Source organism: Eurosta solidaginis, chromosome 2 (genome assembly GCF_040869045.1).
Source record: "Eurosta solidaginis isolate ZX-2024a chromosome 2, ASM4086904v1, whole genome shotgun sequence".
In the NCBI taxonomy this organism is placed as follows: Eukaryota; Metazoa; Arthropoda; class Insecta; order Diptera; family Tephritidae; genus Eurosta; species Eurosta solidaginis.
In genome coordinates, this window is record NC_090320.1 from 306,952,154 (window position 1) to 306,974,025 (window position 21,872).

The window sequence follows — 21,872 nt, forward strand, 5'->3', positions numbered from 1 at the left end:
TTTTATCGGATTATTGTTGAAGCAGAGTTTTGCTATTTGGAATGAAAAAAATATTAGCATGGCTTTTTTGCAATATCTTAGCCAAATCGAGCGTCATCTATTTACTGGAATCTAGACTCTCCAGCTGGCTCTATGCTAAAGGATCATCATCATCATTATAATCAATTGGAACTTAACCCCCTGAGCAATTTTGGCCGTTTTGTAATAACAAGTCACGCCAGCTATTCCCGTTTCGCGATAACTGACCCCAATTTGGTTGGCCAAGGGAGATCAAGTGTTCTACCGCCAGCTGTCCCCAGGACTAGTAGATGATAATTCTCTAGAGGAAACTTTGGTTTAATAAATCATAAGATCGAAAACATATTGCCTTTGGCGTTACATACAGATTTTTGCAGGATTTCGTAAGACAATGATTTCAAACAATTATGACGTGTATGTATGTAGTTTTTCAGATTTTCATAAGATGCGTTTTAATCAATGCGTTTACTGGCGCCATCTGACATGGAAAAGTAGCCAACTCCCAACTTTTGTTGCAAGCACAGCATAAGAAGAAAAATTTGACATTTGCTATGGCTAAGGGTGCGGGCACACTTTACAAGTGAAATTATTTTTCCTACTCGTTGGTAACTTTTCTAACATTTTGCGCTATTCAAAACTGCAATATAACTAATGAATATGACACAAAATATGTTAGCAAGTATATTTGTTGTATAAGGAGAATGTTTTTAACAGTGCTTCGCGAAATTTTGTATGTAAATGGGCAAGGCGAAATAAACTTCAATTGCCAAGTCTGAAGATACTTCATATTTATAAACGGAACATTTTTGTTGACTATGGCGATGTAACTGGAATGTAAGCTTGTGTTAAAGGCATCTATATGAAACATTTAATTGTGCGCGGCCTTAAGTAAGATTCTGATTGGAGTTCAATATTTATGAAAAAATCAATCTTCCCTCAAATGTATCACATCATAAATAATAATGCAGTAATTTACATAAGAAATGAAATTAAAAAATGGGCGAAAAATCCACAATTCAATTAATCAATATTCAAACAAGGTTATTGGCAATGTTCTCTATGACATATGTATGTTTGTATGTAGGTAAATAATTATGTATTTACTCACATACAAACAAATGGTACTCGTGTGTGACAATATGCACATATATACAGTATCGACCTATCCTAATAGAAAGGTCGTAACTTAAAAGTTTTTCTAAAAAGGGCGTATCTGAACGTAGTCGTTAATAAAGTCGTACTTCAGGGGGGCGGTTAAAAAGGGTGTAATTAAAATTTAACAAGTAAGAAAGGCTAAGTTCGGGTTGAACCGAACATTACATACTCAGTGGAGAGCTATGGTGACAAAATAAGGGAAAATAACCATTTAGGAAAATGAACCTAGGGTAACCCTGGAATGTGTTTGTATGACATGTGTATCAAATGAAAGGTATTAAAGAGAATTTTAAAAGGGCGTGGGCTTAGTTCTATAGGTGGGCGCCTTTTCGAGATATCTCCATAAAGGTGGACCAGGGGTGACTCTAGAATTTGTTTGTACGATATGGGTATCAAATGAAAGGTGCTAATGAGTCTTTTAAAAAGTGGGCCTTAGTTCTATAGGTCACCTTTTCGGGATATATAAAGGTGGACCAGGGGTGACTCTAGAATTTGTTTGTACGATATGGGTATCAAATTAAAGGTATCAATGAGGGTTTTAAAAGGGAGTGGTGGTAGTTGTATATGTGAAGGCGTTTTCCTGATATCGACCAAAATGTGGACCAGGGTGACCCAGAACATCATCTGTCGGGTACCGCTAATTTATTTATATATGTATACCACGAACAGTATTCCTGCCAAGATTCCAAGGGCTTTTGATTTCGCCCCACAGAACTTTTTCATTTTCTTTTACTTAATATGGTAGGTGTCACACCCATTTTACAAAGCTTTTTTCTATAGTTATATTTTGCGTCAATAAACCAATCCAATTACCATGTTTCAACCCTTTTTTCGTATTTGGTAGAGAATTATGGCATTTTTTCATTTTTTTGTAATTTTCGATATCGAAAAAGTGGGCGTGGTCATAGTCTGCCATTTTTTATACCAATACAAAGTGAGTTCAGATAAGTACGTGAACTGAGTTTAGTAAAGATATATCGATTTTTGCTCAAGTTATCGTGTTAACGGCCGAGCGGAAGGACAGACGGTCGACTGTGTATAAAACCTGTGCGTGGCTTCAACCGATTTCGCCCTTTTTCACAGAAAACAGTTATCGTCAAATTTCACAAGGATTGGTAAATTTTTGTTCGACTTATGGCATTAAAAGTATTCTAGACAAATTAAATGAAAAAGTACGGAGCCACGCCCATTTTGAAGTTTTCTTTTATTTTTGTACTTTGTTGCACCATATAATTACTGGAGTTGAATGTTGACATACTTTACTTATATACTGTAAAGATATTAAATTTTTTGTTAAAATTTCACTTTAAAAAAATTTTTTTTAAAGTGGGCGTGGTCGTTCTCCGATTTTGATAATTTTTATTAAGCATACATATTGTAGATAATAGGACTAACGTTCCTGCCAAATTTCATAATGATATCTTCAACGACTGTCAAATTACAGCTTGCAAAACTTTTAAATTACCTTCTTTTAAAAGTGGGCGGTGCCACGCCCATTGGCCAAAATTTTACTAATTTTCTATTTTGCGTCATAAGTTCAACTCACCTACCAAGTTTCATCGCTTTATCCATTTTTGGTAATGAATTATCGCACTTTTTCGGTTTTTCGATATCGAAAAAGTGGGCGTGGTTATAGTCCGATATCATTCATTTTAAACAGCGATCTGAGATGAGTGCCCAGAAACCTACATACCAAATTTCATCAAGATACCTCAAAATTTACTCAAGTTATCGTTTTAACGGACGGACGAATCAAATTTTTTTTTCGATCCTGATGATTTGGATATATGGAAGTCTATATCTATCTCGATTCCTTTATACCTGTACAACCAACCGTTATCCAATCAAAGTTATTATACTCTGTGAGCTCTGCTCAACTGAGTATAAAAAAAAAAGATATAATTTAGTTAAATTTTTTTCACAATTCGTTAACTACTTAAAAGGCTAAACTATATTATAGAAGATACATGAATCTACATATATTCTGGTTAACCAATTTATGTCTTTTGCGAATTGTGAATAGGAAATAAATTGAGTTAAATTCGAAGCTTTTTTCACAAAAAAAAAAAATATTTTTTTCACCGGTTTTCTGATCATACATGCATACCTATATGGTTCTACTAACGACTTTGCTCAGATACGGCTTTATTAATAAAACTTTTAAGTTGCGACCTTTCTATTAGGATGGATCGATAAACTGTACATAAGTACCTATATGTATACCTTACATACATAGTATATATATACATATGTACATATTTACAAATGTATACATAAGTTGTACGTGAATTATTATCACCCAATCACTGACAGAACATAAAAGCTAAGCGCGCAAAAATTTCTATTACGCAATATATGTATGTACGTGCACGTGTTAGTTTGTATATACACTGCATTCAAGAACTAAACCACAAACTTTGTAATTTAAAAAAAAAATGCCGTTATTAATTTTATATTAGCAGGGGCTGCAAAAGAATATCAGATGTTTTTCGTTAAAAAATTATTTAAAAGTATTTGTGAACAAAACTTTAACTCGTTTTTTACTTTCATTATTCTTAAAAAAAAAATTCTTTTTTCGATAAAAGAAATCAAATTAAAAAAATTATGATTATTAAACAAAAATTACAAAATTCAAGAATCAATTATCACACTTTGCATTGAAGTCTATATTTAGGCCATATTTCGGTTCGAATCTCGGTGAAACCTTAATAACATTACGAAATTGCCTGACGATGAATTCGTGGCGGTTTTCGAAATGGTACCATCACAATTTCCAGTAAATGTTTCTTTCTTTATTTTCAGTTTCTTCTAGAAAAACATAATAATTGAATATTCAATTATTATAAGCCGGTGTTAAGCTCATGAATTCTTAATAATAAGTATAAATTGAACACACCATTAAAACAAACAAACAATAATTATAAATATAAATACTGCGAAGGGTAAAGTTTCGCACTTCGAAAGCATCTCGGCTAAGGCCCAACGTCCAAATTGGTTGCCTCAAATATGTAGTTTTATTATTGATCACGTCCAGAAAAACAGTATTCAAATAATAAATATATATTTTTTTACATAGTGTTTGAGTATAATACAATCACATACTATTCAGCGTGTTTGAAAATAATACCCGATAACCTTCCTGTTTCCAAAATCATAAAAAAAATGTTTGAATCACGAAAACGCATCAAATCGAAATTGTGAACTTCGTGCAAAAAAACTTTTAGAAGCAATTGCCAGTATTTTTTTATTGAAATTTAATAAGCTGACAAAAACTTAAAATTTCATTTGCCAGGCTGCTGACTTAAAGAACTTGCAGGCTGCGGTTGCTTCAACCGCTATTCCAAATTAGTTCCGGTAGATATTTGGAAGAAGATATTTTGAAAGAATAAAGTTGTTGCTATCGTTAATGAACGCAGTGTATCCTTACTAAAAAAAAATTATGTCGCGTTAGATACTTTTCTCGTACACATAAATATGTAAATAATAAAATTAATACTAAATAAATTTAAATTTTTGTTGTTAAAGCGCAAATAGTCGAATAAGCATAGGGGTATGTCGATTATGCCTATGTGTATGATGTAATTTTATACATAATTAAATTAGTGTTGTTGTAAATTATAAAAATAAAACTCACCTTGTTGGTTCGTCCAAAAACAGCACTGGCGGATTACTGATCAACTCCAGCGCTATCGCCAAACGTTTCTTCTGTCCGCCAGACAGTTTTGCCGCAAAAACGTTGTATCTATGTTCCAAGCCCAACAAAGCCAAAATATGTTTTATCTGTAAAATATCAAAATATATATAAAAACAATTGAAATACTTAATTTTGTGGAAAATTTAAAAAATATTTTGCTATTTGTTTACATACATAAATACTGTTGGTTATTCTTAGTTACATACAAAACTTAATTGTTTATTATTACATGAAATTGTACGGGTTTTAGCAGTTGACAAATTAAATCTCAATGTACGTATGTATATTTGTCTAAATGTTTAGTCGGTGTCGCCAAATTATTGAAAGATTACTAAAATGCGTTTAGAGCGCGGTAATTTAGAAAAAAAGCTAAGGAGCAGTCGTCCAAAATCGTTGACGGCGAGAGAAACACGGCACATTTTAATAGAAAACAGTGAGAATCCTCATACATCAGCTCCGATGTCCGTACTCAATGCGAAACTTCAGACAATACTACAAACCCAGGTATCGCACGAAACAGTTCGAAGTGTGCATATAATTGAATGATTTTCAATGATATTGGCTGCCACCGTGGTGTGATGGTAGCGGGATCCGCCTACCACACCATATGCCCTGGGTTCACACCCCGGGCAAAGCAACATCAAAATTTTAGAAATATGGTTTTTCAATTAAAAGAAAATTTTTCTAAGCGGGGTCGACCCTCGGCAGTGTTTGGCATGCGCTCCGGGTGTATTTCTGCCATGAAAAGCTCTCAGTGAAAACTCATCTGCCTTGCAGATGCCGTTCGGAGTCGGCATAAAACGTGCTGGTCCCGTCCGGCCAATTCTTCGGAGGTTATCGCGCCTTACATTTTTTTTCAATGATATTGAGTACCATGAAAAATCCTTTAATTTCATAAGCTAGTAAAGATAAACGACTCTTTTCGCTTACAAGTACAAAACGAAGGGTTTTGGCTCTTGGAAATCCGCAGTTTCTAGTGATAGATATAACATATTTTAATCAGCTGATCGTCGCATAGTTTGGCAGAAGCGAAATGAAAGGCTGCAACTCAAAAATATTAAAACAAACGTGAAGTATGGTAGAAGTTCAGTCATGCTGTGGGGCTGTATGCCCGCTCAGGGAGTAGGGAAACTAGTTTTTTTTAGAAGGCACAATAGGTAAGCATGTTTATTTGTCCAAAAAATTTACACTCCAGTGCCGAAAAAATTGGTATGTCAAATAATGAATTTCTATTTCAACAAGACATCGACTCCAATAACACAGCATGTTAAAAAATTTATACTTTTCAACATCAAACGCTTACCAACACCTCCTTAAAGTCCTTACATAAACACAGTTTTTTAGGAAGTGTTTGGCCCTATCTAAAAGATGACGTACACAAACATAAAATTTCGTGGTAAAGTGACCTTAACGCCCCGATTCTGAGCGTTACCGGTAAAATAGTACCCAGAACATTATGTAACCGAATATCGTTACCAGTTCTTTTATCCGCGATTCTGGCACAAGTGGTAACGTTGTCATCACCGAAGAACTCACCAGTGTCTGTGGTGAAATTTTCTTCGCTTTCACGGTTGCCACTTTGGCCCATTTGGACCAAAAATGGTCCCTTCCAACCCCATTTGGTCTGCTGGTCCCTTTTCTTCAATTTTTGTCCTTTTTATGCAGTATACACGATCGGTACTTTTCTTTCTTTTTCACTCAGGTAAAAATTCACAATATTGCTCAAAAATTCGTCTCACTTTCGTTAGCCCCCATATAAAAAATTGCTCAGTTAATAAAATGTACCAGAACAATAACATTTCACCTAGGATATAATTTAAGCCAGGCTATAAAAAGAAAAATGTTCGCAAACACATTGTCGTTAATTGTTGATGAAATAATCGACTAATCAAAAAAAACTCTTGTTTTATAATATTAATAACGGCTAGATATTTCGATCGGTTATACAACACTATGTAAAATATATGAAAATAAAAATTGCTTCTCGCCTAGCATAGCTTATAGCGAGCACTCTGCCGTGAGCCTAACACTTTCAAAACTTATACAAGGAAATTCTATGCATTACTTCTCGTTTGGCACGTTGATATTTAAATCTTTCTCACCCAGCTCAGTTCAAGGAATTCCAAAATCAACAAGTAAGGAAGGTTAAGTTCGGGTGTAACCGAACATTACATACTCAGTTGAGAGCTATGGTGACAACATAAGGGAAAATAACCATGCAGGAAAATGAACCGAGGGAAACCCTGGAATGTGTTTGTATGACATGTGTATCAAATGAAAGGCATTAAAGAGTATTTTATGAGGGAGTGGGCCATAGTTCTATAGGTGGACGCCATTTAGGGATATAGCCATAAAGGTGGATCAGGGTTGACTCTAGAATGCGTTTGTACGTTATGGGTATCAAATGAAAGGTGTTAATGAGTATTTTAAAAGGGAGTAATCCTTAGTTCCATAGGTGGACGCCGTTTCGAGATATCGCCATAAAGATGGGCCAGGGGTGACTCTAGAATTCGTTTGTGCAATATGGGTATCAAACGAAAGAAGTTAATGAGTATTTTTAAAAGGGAGTGGGCCTTCGTTCTATAGGTGTTCGCCTTTTCGAGATATCGCCATAAAGGTGGACCAGGGGTGACTTTAGAATATGATTGTACGATATGGGTATCAAATGAAAGGTGTTAATGAGTATTTTAAAAGGGCGTGGGGCTTAGTTCTATAGGTGGCCGCCTTTTCGAGATATCGCCATAATGGTGGACCAGGGGTGACTCTAGAATGAGTTTGTACGATATGGGTATCAAATTAAAGGTATTAATGAGAGTTTTAAAAGGGAGTGGTGTGAAGGCGTTTTCCAGAAATCGACCAAAATGTGGACCAGGGTGACCCAGAACATCATCTGCTGGATACCGCTAATTTATTTATATATGTAATACCTGCCAAGATTTTAAGGGTTTTTTATTTCGCCCTGCAGAACTTTTTCATTTTCTTCTACTTAATATGGTAGGTGTTACAACCATTTTATAAAGTTTTTTCTAAAGTTATATTTCGCGTCAATAAAACAATCCAATTACCTTACCATGTTTCATCCCTTTTTTCGTATTTGGTATAGAATTATGGCATTTTTTCATTTTTCGTAATTTTCGATATCGAAAAAGTGGGCGTGGTCATAGTCGGATTTCGTTCGTTTTTCATACCAAGATAAAGTGAGTTCAAGTAAGCACGTGAACTAAGTTCATTAAAGATATGTCGATTTTTGCTCAAGTTATCGTGTTAACAGCCATGCGGAAGGACAGACGGACGACTGTGTATAAAAACTGGGCGTGGCATCAACCGATTTCGCCAATTTTCACAGAAAACAGTTAACGTCATAAAATCTATGCCGTTACCAAATTTCAAAAGGATTGGTTAATTTTTGTTCGACTTATGGCGTTAAAAGTATCCTAGACAAATTAAATGAAAAAGGGCGGAGCCACGCCCATTTTGAAAATTTCTTTTATTTTTGTATTTTGTTGCACCATATAATTACTGGAGTTGAATGTTGACATAATTTACTTATATACTGTAAAGATATTAAATTTTTTGTTAAAATTTTACTTTCAAAAAAATTTTTTTTAAAAGTGGGCGTGGTCCTCCGATTTTGCTAATTTTTATTAAGCGTACATATAGTAATAGGTGTAACGTTCCTGCCAAATTTCATCATGATATCTTCAACGACTGCCAAATTACAGCTTGCACAACTTCTAAATTACCTTCTTTTAAAAGTGGGCGGTGCCACGCCCATTGTCCAAAATTTTACTAATTATCTATTCTGCGTCATAAGTTCAACTCATTTACCAAGTTTCGTCGCTTTAGCTGTCTTTTGTAATGAATTATCGCACTTTTTCGGTTTTTCGAAATTTTCGATATCGAAAAAGTGGGCGTGGTTATAGTCCGATATCGTTCATTTTAAATAGCGATCTGAGATGAGTGCTCAGGAACCTACATACCAAATTTCATTAAGATACCTCAAAATTTACTCAAGTTATCGTGTTAACGGACGGACGGACGGACGGACATGGCTCAATCAAATTTTTTTCGATCCTGATTATTTTGATATATGGAAGTCTATATCTATCTCGATTCCTTTATATATGTACAACCAACCGTTATCCAATCAAACTTAATATACTCTGTGAGCACTGCTCAACTGAGTATAAAAAAAACTAAAAACTAGAGAAACGTAAACAGATCAACGTGCTAAATAATAAAAGTACATACAAATCCACAATATGCTTAGCAAAGCAGCAACAAAAGATAGACGTTTTTTAGACAATTAGTAGGTTGATGAAATATAAAATTAATTTAAGCACACTCGAGGTATACTGCAAATAGAGTTTTTTATGTGATACAAGTAAGGAAGGTTAAGTTCGGGTGTAACCGAACATTACATACTCAGTTGAGAGCTATGATGACAACATAAGGGAAAATAACCATGTAGGAAAATGAACCGAGGGAAACCCTGGAATGTGTTTGTATGACATGTGTATCAAATGAAAGGCATTAAAGAGTATTTTATGAGGGAGTGGGCAATAGTTCTATAGGTGGACGCCATTTAGGGATATAGCCATAAAGGTGGATCAGGGTTGACTCTAGAATGCGTTTGTACGATATGGGTATCAAATGAAAGGTGTTAATGAGTATTTTAAAAGGGAGTAATCCTTTGTTCCATAGGTGGACGCCGTTTCGAGATATCGCCACAAAGGTGGACCAGGAGTGACCCTAGAATTTGTTTGGACAATATGGGCATCAAACGAATGGTGCTAATGAGTATTTTAAAAGGGAGTGGGCCTTAGTTCTATAGGTGGATGCCGTTTCGAAATATCGCCATAAAGGTGGACCAGCGGTGACTCTAGAATGTGTTTGTACGATATGGGTATCAAATTAATGGTATTAATGAGGGTTTTAAAAGGGAGTGGTGGTTGCTGTATAGGTGGTCGCATTTTCGAGATATCGCCATAAAGGTGGACCAGGGGTGACCCAGAATTTGTTTGTACAATATGAGTATCAAAAGAAAGGTGTTAATGAGTATTTTAAAAGGGAGTAATCCTTAGTTCCGTAGGTGGACGCCGTTTCGAGATATCGCCATAAAGGTGGTCCAGGGGAGACCATAGAATTTGTTTGTACAATATGGGCATCAAACGAAAGGTGTTAATGAGTATTTTAAAAGGGAGTGGGCCTTAGTTGTATAGGTGGACGCCGTTTCGAAATATCGCTATAAAGGTGGACCAGGGGTGACTCTAGAATGTGTTTGTACGATATGGGTATCTAATTAAAGGTATTAATGAGGGTTTTAAAAGGGAGTGGTGGTTTTTGCATAGGTGGTCGCATTTTCGAGATATCGCCATAAAGGTGGACCAGGGGTGACCCTAGAATTTGTTTGTACAATATGGGTATCAAAAGAAAGGTGTAAATGAGTATTTTAAAAGGGAGTAATCCTTAGTTCCATAGGTGGACGCCGTTTCGAGATATCGCCCTAAAGGTGGAGCAGGGGTGACCCTAGAATTTGTTTGTACGATATGGGTATCAAATTAAAGGTATTAATGAGGTTTTTAAAAGGGAGTGGTGGTTTTTGTATAGGTGGTCGCATTTTCGAGATATCGCCATAAAGGTGGACCAGGGGTGACCCTAGAATTTGTTTGTACAATATGGGCATCAAAAGAAAGGTGTAAATGAGTATTTTAAAAGGGAGTAATCCTTAGTTCCATAGGTGGACGCCGTTTCGAGATATCGCCATAAAGGTGGAGCAGGGGTGACCCTAGAATTTGTTTGTACAATATGGGTATCAAAAGAAAGGTGTTAATGAGTATTTTAAAAGGGAGTAATCCTTAGTTCCATAGGTGGACGCCGTTTCGAGATATCGCCATAAAGGTGGGCCAGGGGTTACTCTAGAATTCGTTTGTGCAATATGGGTATCAAACGAAAGGAGTTAATGAGTGTTTTAAAAGGGAGTAGGCCTTAGTTCTATAGGTGGACGCCTTTTCGAGGTATCGCAATAAAGGTGGACCAGGGGTGACTCTAGACTTTGTTTGTACGATATGGGTATCAAATGAAAAGTGTTAATGAGTATTTTTAAAAGGGAGTGGGCCTTCGTTCTATAGGTGTTCGCCTTTTCGAGATATCGCCATAAAGGTGAACCAGGGGTGACTTTAGAATGAGTTTGTACGATATGGGTATCAAATTAAAGTTATTAATGAGAGTTTTAAAAGGAAGTGGTGGTAGTTGTATATGTGAAGGCGTTTTCCAGATATCGACCAAAATGTGTACCAGGGTGACCCAGAACATCATCTGTTGGATACCGCTAATTTATTTATATATGTAATACCTGCCAAGATTTTAAGGGTTTTTTATTTCGCCCTGCAGCAATTTTTCATTTTCTTCTACTTAATATGATAGGTGTCACAACCATTTTATAAAGTTTGTTCTAAAGTTATATTTTGCGTCAATAAAACAATCCAATTACCTTACCATGTTTCATCCCTTTTTTCGTATTTGGTAAAGAATTATGGCATTTTTTTTCATTTTTCGTAATTTTCCATATCGAAAAAGTGGGCGTGGTCATAGTCGGATTTCGTTCATTTTTAATACCAAGATAAAGTGGGTTCAAGTAAGCACGTGAACTAAGTTCAGTAAACATATGTCGATTTTTGCTCAAGTTATCGTGTTAACGCCCGAGCGGAAGGACAGACGGACCACTGTGTATAAAAACTGGGCGTGGCATCAACCGATTTCGCCCATTTTCACAGAAAACAGTTAACGTCATAAAATCTATGCCCCTACCAAATTTCAAAAGGATTAGTTAATTTTTGTTCGACTTATGGCGTTAAAAGTATCCTAGACAAATTAAATTAAAAAGGGCGGAGCCACGCCCATTTTGAAATTTTCTTTTATTTTTGTATTTTGTTGCACCATATCATTACTGGAGGTGAATGTTGACATAATTTACTTATATACTGTAAAGATATTAAATTTTTTGTTAAAATTTTACTTTAAAAAAAATTTTTTTTTTTAAAGTGGGCGTGGTCCTTCTCCGATTTTGCTAATTTTTATTAAGCGTACATATAGTAATAGGAGTTACGTTCCTGCCAAATTTCATCATGATATCTTCAACGACTGCCAAATTACAGCTTGCAAAAATTTTAAATTACCTTCTTTTAAAAGCGGGCGGTGCCACGCCCATTGTCCAAAATTTTACTAATTTTCTATTCTGCGTCATAAGCTCAACTCACCTACCAAGTTTCGTCGCTTTATCTGTCTTTTGTAATGAATTATCGCACTTTTTCGGTTTTTCGAAATTTTCGATATCGAAAAAGTGGGCGTGGTTATAGTCCGATATCGTTCATTTTAAATAGCGATCTGAGATGAGTTATCAGGAACCTACATACCAAATTTCATCAAAATACCTCCAAATTTCCTCAAGTTATCGTGTTAACGGACGGACGGACGGACGGACATGGCTCAATCAAATTTTTTTTCGATCCTGATTATTTTGATATATGGAAGTCTATATCTATCTCGATTCCTTTATATATGTATAACCAACCGTTATCCAATCAAACTTAATATACTCTGTGAGCTCTGCTCAACTGAGTATAAAAAAAGAAGTATGAGGATTGATAGACATGGTCAAGATGAGTATAACTACACAATTTTTTTTGTGGGCAAATGACAATAACAGGAGTTATTAAGGGTCAAAGTTCATATGAAGCATTTTTTTAAATCTAAATTTCTCTTTAAGTATCGAACCGATTTTCAAATTTTCATTGCATAGGTAGTAAAATTACCTTTCATTTGATATGCTGTTTGTATTCCTATCCTGTAAAATACTTAAAAAATTCGATGTTTAAAAGTGCTATATTTACTAAGTAAATTACGCATATTTATTTGTACATATGTATGTATGTGTATGTATATTTCGTTAATACGTTGGTATTTAAAGCTTAAATTAATTTTCTATAGCGTTAACCAACAATTTTATTGATATAAATGTATTCGATATGGCGTTATGGTAAGGCGCCATTAATCGATTTTATTGATTTCTATAAGGTTGGTTGGAAGATTAGCTGGACCTTAACAGTTGTTTGGAAAATAACGGTATGGCCTTATTTCCAATTGCTAATGGAAATAAAGCCAGTATGACCTTATTACCATTTTCAAAACATGGTTGTGGTAATTTTATTAGGCTGTACCTGAAAACGCGCAAAAGAGTGCGTACCGTCAGGCAACCACCCGGACTTGGCATGGCGTAGCCCAGGGTTATTGAAATAAGGGCGGCCAAAGGCCGCCAACTCGGAAAGGTGTTCTGCACATAAAGGAAACAAATACCAGGTGTTCTGCGCAGAATTACTGTTAATTTGCCCAAAATTAAGTTTTGGTATACCAGGAACAGGACAGTTGGTATTGCATTGATGGGACTAAGGATATTATATATAATTTTAAATGAAAGCCCATTTCCCATCTACCAAACTATATTTTCATATATTTAATACAGCAATTAAATTTAAAAAAATTAAGTTTTTAAAAATTTTGATGTTTTTTAAAAAATTATATTATTTCAGGAAATTCTTTGCAGTTAAATACTTAAGATATACATCAAATGAAAGGAATTGGAAATACCTATCCAACGACGTTGATAATCGGTTCAATACTTTAGAAGTAATTTAGATTTAAAAAAAAGCTTATTACGAACTTTGACCTTTAATAACTTTTGTTGTTGTTGTTTGCCCAACAAAAAAAATATATCGTTATGTTTCTTTTATTAATACCTATCGATCTCAATTTTTCGTTTTTTTATATCAGCATTGTCCGTATACTGCACTTGTTCCCGCAAATTTTGAACCGTTTCTTACTAAAACTTAACTGCACTATATATTTTATTTCATTACAATCAACAACATAATTCTCGAACAAAGAGCTTTGTGACCAAAACTAGGTTCACAACGTTTGGTTGGTGAAAGACATAGACTTATCCTATGTCAAAATATAGTACCATTTTTGGTTGCATGCACATATATTTGTTTGCTCAGCTTGAATTAAAGGAAAGTCTTCACTATGTTTAGTAAAATTTTATATAGAAACATCATAAAATTTTGTATTTTATACTAATAAAATAAAACCAAAATACGGTCGTTTTTTTCGATGAATTTTGGTCCCAAATGTAAACATGGTGTGGCAACCGTGTTCGCTTTACCGAAAATGTCTCACTTGTAGATACGAGGTTAACGAATAAATGGGACGATGTGTACGTATATGCATATTATGCATGATAAGTTTCTACATAGGTATATTGTAATTTTTTCTGTGAAAGTACAAATATGTATAGCAAGAGTCAACACTTTTTTACTATTATATACTCTGCCTTTTTCTAAACAACAGCTATTGTGTGGTTATTTCGATGTAACCACCCACTTTTGTGGGTAAAAAATTATCCGGCTATTTTCGCAGGTAGAATACCAAAAGGGTGTAAAAGTTGCCGCATGATTTCGGTACCGTGGTGAAGAATGTTGTTACCACACTAGAATCGAGGCGTAAGTCTATTTTGCTCGAAGAGTGGGAAAAAACTGCAACTAAATTCTGCAGAAAATTGGTGGAATCTATTACAAATTGTTTATATCCTGTTTCTGAAAATGATGGCTATCATAAAAAATATTAAACAGCATTTACTTAGATTATTTCATGGCTCAATTATATGGTTGGCTCATCTCATCAGCTGATTTTATTTATTTCATTGCATGGTCGATGGGATTGTCAAAAGGAGATGGCAAACTCAAAATTAAACCAACACATTGGCAACATTCCATACCATTCGCACCAACACCAATACACAGATTTTGACAATTTGAACAGACATATTTTGTTATTGTACAGATGAGCCTACAATATAGTTGAACCATTTATTTTTATACTCAGTTGAGCAGAGCTCACAGAGTATATTAACTTTGATTGGATAACGGTTGGTTGTACAGGTATAAAGGAATCGAGATAGATATAGACTTCCATATATCAAAATCATCAGTATCGAAAAAAAATTTGATTGAGCCATGTCCGTCCGTCCGTCCGTCTGTCCCTTAACACGATAACTTGAGTAAATTTTGAGGTATCTTGATGGAATTTAGTATGTAGATTCCTGGGCACTCATTTCAGATCGCTATTTAAAATGACCGATATCGGACTATAACCACGCCCACTTTTTCGATATCGAAAATTTCGAAAAACGGAAAAAATGCCATAATTCATTGCCAAAGGCGGTTAAAGCGATGAAACTTGGTAGATGGGTTGACGTTATGACGCAGAATAGAAAATTAGTAAGATTTTGGACAATGGGCGTGGCACCGCCCACTTTTACAAGAAGGTAATTTAAAAGTTTTGCAAGCTGTAATTTGGCAGTCGTTGAAGATATCATGATGAAGTTTGGCAGGAACGTTACTACTATTACGATATATGTGCTAAATAAAAATTAGCAAAATTGGATGAAGAACATGCCCACTTTTTAAAAAAAAATTTGTTTAAATTAAAATTTTAACAAAAAATGTAATATCTTTACTGTATATAAGTAAATTAAGTCCAAATCCAACTCCAGTAATGACATGATGCAACAAAATACAAACATAAAAGAAAATTTCAAAATGGGCGTGGCTCCGCATAGATTCTATGACGGTAACTGTTCTCTGTGAAAATGGGCGAAATCGGTGGAAGCCACGCCCAGTTTTTATACACAGTCCACCGTCTGTCCTTCCGCTCGGCCGTTAACACAATAACTTGAGCAAAAACCAATATATCTTTACTAAACTTAGCCCACGTACTTATCTGAACTCACTTTATCTTGGTATAAAAAATGGCCGAAATCCGACCATAACCACGCCCACTTTATCGATATCGAAAATTACGAAAAATGAAAAAAATGCCATAATTCTATTCCAAATACGAAAAAAGGGATGAAACATTGTAACTGGATTGGTTTATTGACGCAAAATATAACTTTGGAAAAAACTTTGTAAAATGGGTGTGACAACCATATTAAGTAGAAGAAAATGAAAAAGTTCTACAAGGCGAAATCAACAGCCCTTGGAATCTTGGCAGAAATACTGTTAGTGGTATTGCATATATAAATAAATTAGCAGTACCCGACAGATGATTTTCTGGATCACCTGGTCCACATTTTGGTCGATATCGCGAGAACGCCTTCACATATACATCTAAGGGCCACTCGCTTTTAAAACCCTCATTAATACCTTTAATTTGATATCCATATCGTACAAACACATTCTAGACTCACCCCTGGCCCACCCTAATGGCGATATCTCGAAAAGGCGTCCACCTATAGACCTAATGCCCACTCCCTCTTACAATGCTCAGTAACACCTTTCGTTTGATGCCCATATCGTACAAACATTCTAGAGTCACCCCTGGCCCACCCTAATGGCGATATCTCGAAAAGGCGTCCACCTATAGACCTAATGTCCACTCCCTCTTAAAATGCTCAGTAACACCTTTCGTTTGATACCCATATCGTACAAACATTCTAGAGTCACCCCTGGCCCACCCTAATGACGATATCTCGAAAAGGCGTCCACCTATAGACCTCATGCCCACTCCCTCTTAAAATGCTCAGTAACACCTTTCATTTGATTCCCATATCGTACAAACACATTCTAGAGACACCCCTGGTCCACCTTTATGACGATTTCCCGAAACGGCGTCTACCTATGGAACTAAGGATCACTCCTTTTCAAAATACTCATTAACAGCTTTCATTTGATACCCATATCGTACAAACATATTCTAGAGTCTCCTCTGGTCCACCTTTATGGCATTTCTCGAAAAGGCGTTCACCTATAGAACTAAGGATTACTCCCTTTTAAAATACTCATTAGCATCTTTCATTTGATACCCATATCATACAAACACATTCTAGAGTCACCCCTGGCCCACCCTAATGGCGATATCTCGAAAAGGCGTCCACCTATAGACCTAATGCCCACTCCCTCTTACAATGCTCAGTAACACCTTTCGTTTGATACCCATATCGTACAAACATTCTAGAGTCACCCGTGGCCCACCCTAATGGCAATATCTCGAAAAGGCGTCCACCGATAGACCTAATGCCCACTCCCTCTTAAAATGCTCAGTAACACCTTTCATTTGATTCCCATATCATACAAACACATTCTAGAGACACCCCCGGTCCACCTTTATGGCGATATCTCGAAAAGGCGTCCACCTATAGAACTAAGGATTACTCCCTTTTAAAATACTCATTAGCATCTTTCATTTGATACCCATATCATACAAACACATTCTAGAGTCACCCCTGGCCCACCCTAATGGCGATATCTCGAAAAGGCGTCCACCGATAGACCTAATGCCCACTCCCTCTTAAAATGCTCAGTAACACCTTTCATTTGATTCCCATATCGTACAAACACATTCTAGAGACACCCCTGGTCCACCTTTATGACGATTTCTCGAAACGGCGTCTACCTATGGAACTAAGGATCACTCCTTTTCAAAATACTCATTAACAGCTTTCATTTGATACCCATATCGTACAAACATATTCTAGAGTCTCCTCTGGTCCACCTTTATGGCGATTTCTCGAAAAGGCGTTCACCTATAGACTTAAAGCCTATTCCCTTTTAAAATACTCATTACCACCTTTCATTTGATACCCATATGGTACAAACACATTCTAGAGTCACCCCTGGTCCACCTTAATGGCGATATCTCGAAAAGGCGTCCACCGATAGACATGAGGCCCACTCCCTCTTAAAATGCTCAGTAACACCTTTCATTTGATACCCACATCGTACAAACAAATTCTAGAGTCAGCCCTGGTCCACCTTTATGGCGATATCCCTAAATGGCGTCCATCCATAGAACTATGGCCTACTCTCTCTTAAAATACTCTTTAATACCTTCCATTTGATACACATGTCATACAACCACATTCCAGGGTTACCCTAGGTTCACTTTCCTACATGGTGATTTTCCTTATTTTGTCTCCTTAGCTCTCAACTGAGTATGTAATGTTCGGTTACACCCGAACTTAGCCTTCCTTACTTGTTACAATTACTTGTGAAAAGCAAACTATTTTTGTGAGATTAGAAATGCGGATTTTTTATATTTTCTTTAGTTTACGGAAAATAGAAAATATATTTTGATATTTAAATACATCATATTGCTTGTTTGAATCATTAGCTTTAATACCTACTGCTGAAACTTTTTTTACTGAATAAATAATAAAATATAAAATTAATCAAAGTTTATAATTAGCTTCGAAAGCAGAATACTTTTATGTGCCACTGTGTGTATATATGAGTTTAAAAATTACCAAAGTCTGTTTGTATTCCTTGGAGCTGCTGAAACCTAATTTCAAATGTGCGGCCAACATCATCGTCTCACCAACCGTCATTTGTGGACGCAACAGATCATCTTGGTGTATATAACAGGAAAGTTCGCGAAAAGTGGATGAGTTCGTTGAGATTTTTTCTCCATTAACTCGTATTGTACCGGTCACACCAGTCGCCCTGCAAACAAAAACAAACATAGACAAATGTTTACTCATTTAATGTTGAAATATATTTTAATATTAATAAAAGACTAACAGATTTAATTAATTTGGAAAAATATTTTGCTGTGCAATAAGCAAAGATTTGATACCAAAATAATCTTCATCCATTTAGGGAATTTGTTGACTTCAACGGCCTTTTCAAAGTGGATTCGTCTTACTGATAGTATTCTTCGATATTTTTTTGTTAAACAAAAGAAATGTACAATTAAATAATAACAACGTCATGCCAAGTTCAATCAACCTAATAGAATATTTGTTTGTTTTCTACAAATATGTAAGTGCGTAGCAAATATTTATAAATGTACGAGTGGGTCCATCTTTTAACTGCTATATATATGTAAATATGTAAATATATATATGTGAATATAGCGCTTAACTTTCAATTTCAAGGTTTATGTTTATTTTTTCCAGATCGCAGTTATTCATACTAAATGTACATACATACGTATCTACATACAATGTACATATGTATTTGTATGAAAATATTAAGATTATTCATCATTAACTGCAGTTTAATTTACATATATATTCTTAGGTTAGGTTAAGTTTGTTGACTGATCAGAAGGACAGCGACGACATACATATTAATCGCCCATTCTTAAGACGAAATCTTCTCTTATTGTTTGCCATTAATATTGTGGAATTTTTTTTCAGATAGAGTGGCTTCCGACAGTATGATAAATGACAATCTACTTTGTAAATTCTTAGTAAAAGAACTGAACATAAAAGAAAGATTGGTAGGTAAATGAACTCAGCAATGTCTGAACTCTGTCCTTAAATCAAATAAACCATTTTTTTCCATTTTCACCTCTTCACACGGTAACACATATGTCTAAAGTACCTGACATAAATTTTTACCCCATTTGGTACCGGTTCAAATATGTGGCAAAAGGGTTTAAGAAGAGCCAAAAAAATTAAATTTGGCAAACTATTTTTCCAAAATGTATCTGTTAAATGATATCATTTATCTGGCTCTGCTAAGTGCTATGTACGGAGCAAGAGCAAAAAAATTATTTATTGGCCTCCGCTTCGGGGTTACTTTCAGTAGGAAGGCTATTGCGATATCATTTCGGAATGGCTTTAGGTTCTGTGGGCAAAAAAAATCTCAACAAACATATTAAGGCGGAAGGGAAAATGTAATTTAAGAAATAAATTTGGTTATTTGAGTAGCTTTGGTGTTGGAAACAAACCACAACACCTTTCGGACTTTTATGAAGAAAGTCGAAAGTATTTCTATTAAGGATTTGAGGCCATTCGTAAAAGAGAGTTAGCCTCTGACCTACATTCTAAACTCCAAGTTTCTAGCTTCGTAAAAAGCAATTGCGAGATTCTAAATGTTAGATGGTTTCTCTATATACCCGTGCGGCACTTAGCGGACAATTTATATCCTTTTGTTGCACTGTATCGGCGCTCTCAACTACTTGTGGGGTTTCAGTTTTGTAGCTCCAAGCCGAGCAAACATTCGGAGTCAAAAAAGAGTCAGAAAGGAGTCCCAATTCGGATCATTCACGCTCATTATCAGCTGATTTATGAGTCCGGAATGAATGTGTTTCCCTTCATGCGATGGTCGACCGATATGAGCTTAATTTCATACATTATATGAGCCTAAAGCGACGTTCAATATAACTCCTAGTAGGCTCATAAACCTCTCATAATTTGCTTCTTATATGACTCTTTTCGGATTCATTTATGTACATACATATGTACATATGTATGTGGTTCATATAATGGATTAAATTGGCTAGAACAGGGCGAATTTTGGACGCATGGCATTATATGGAGAAGCATATCCTCAATATTAGTATAAAAACAGAAATTTCGGAGGAAGCCAATAAACGTGGGGCATCCCGAAGGCAGCTCTAATTAAAGACAGGCTGGACAGGCCAACCAGGGATACCACGGAGGCAGTTTTGCTCCAAATACTTACATTGTTGAAATGCCGATTATTACGGAGATAATATAAAATAAAATACTATGTATGAATATTAATATTCATCCTGAACACTCATACACATAGCTCATAATTTTCATCATATCGGAGCATGGTTCAACTATATTGTTGGCGCATCTCCACAGCGACAACAGATTGTCAAAATCTGCGTGTTGGTGTTAGGCGAATGTAATGGAGAGAAAACATAAAACTTTGAAATTCTTGTATTCTTGTGTATTGTGGAAAAATAATGCGCTAAATTAGATGCATTCACTAAAAAAATAACTTAAAGTGATGTGAAACTATATTTGTATAAAAAACTGACCACCACGGCAGAAAATAATTGTCAATGTGTTGGTTATATTTTGCGTTTGCCATCTGCTTTTGACAATCTCTATACCAGTGAAATGAAAAAAATAAAATCAGCTGATGAGATGAGCCAACCATATAATTGGGCCATGTATCGGAGTCACAAAAGGCTCTTATATTGGTAATTGTTTAAAAATCGATTTTTCACTTCGTATTGAAATTCGCGTACAAACAGGATATTGATTTAATGTTATATGTATATCGAAAGCAATAAAATTATCAAACATCTTCAACTTTATTACTGTCATAATTTGCAAGTAAAACTTAATCACTGCTCGTTGTGCGTTTATAGGTAATTACAATTCGGTTCCCCGTCTTGAAATGGTAGGAGACGCCATGAATCTTTTTTTTTTCTTGTAGCTTTCATCTGTTCTAAATAAAAAAGGTATGACGTTGTTAACTAGTGTTACAATTGATTAATGAAATGCCCACAAATGCAGTTGTGGTTGAGAGCAGAGAACTGTATTCAACTTTAATTGTCCATTATGGTGACAAAAATATCTCTAATTAAAGTTTATTTTGCAAAAAACTTACCTAAAACCTGTCATTACATTGAGCAACGTACTCTTTCCAGAGCCTGAGGGTCCCATTATGGCTGTTAATTCGCCGGAACGGAAGGCACCATTAACTCCATGTAATATTTCCTTTGATACTAAAGTCGGCGAAAGAGAAATGAAAAAAGAAAAATAGGAAAGGCTACAAATGTGACGGGGAAAATGATGAAATTCGAAGTCATTTACATTTCGTTAATTTGCTTCATGTGTTTCATAACGCAAATAATACGATTTTTGAATTAAATATGAAACAAACTTGTCGATTTGTGATTCTATGAAAATGCAGTGCTTAGGCTAAAGCTAAATAGCCGCTTTTACTTGTCAAAAATAATGCAGTTGAAAAGTCGAATGCTTGGTGCGAATAATGTTCTGATTTATTATGGAATATGTAGATCAAGGTTTTTTTCTTATATATTTTTTTAGCTTATCACTATCTATGCATGTGGGGGATAATATGTCGTTGGCAGAATTGACTTGTGAGCAATGAAACAGAGCATATTAACGATAATCTGCATGATGTCAAGTTGTGTTAAAATTGGCGTTTACAACGTT

At 35.3% G+C, this 21,872-nt stretch overlaps 1 protein-coding gene across 1 annotated transcript in view; it reads right to left on the reverse strand.

Annotated features, from left to right (window-relative positions):
* The window catches only part of LOC137241910 (ABC transporter G family member 18), a 197,523-nt gene that overhangs the window by 110,620 nt on the left and 65,031 nt on the right, over positions 1-21,872 (reverse strand). Inside the window, exons 4-6 of the mRNA XM_067769262.1 lie at positions 21,301-21,418; positions 18,228-18,423; positions 4,808-4,953 (exon numbers count right to left, since the gene is read on the reverse strand). Of these exons, the coding sequence (XP_067625363.1) occupies positions 4,808-4,953; positions 18,228-18,423; positions 21,301-21,418 (460 nt within the window). The remainder of the gene's footprint in view (positions 1-4,807; positions 4,954-18,227; positions 18,424-21,300; positions 21,419-21,872) is intronic.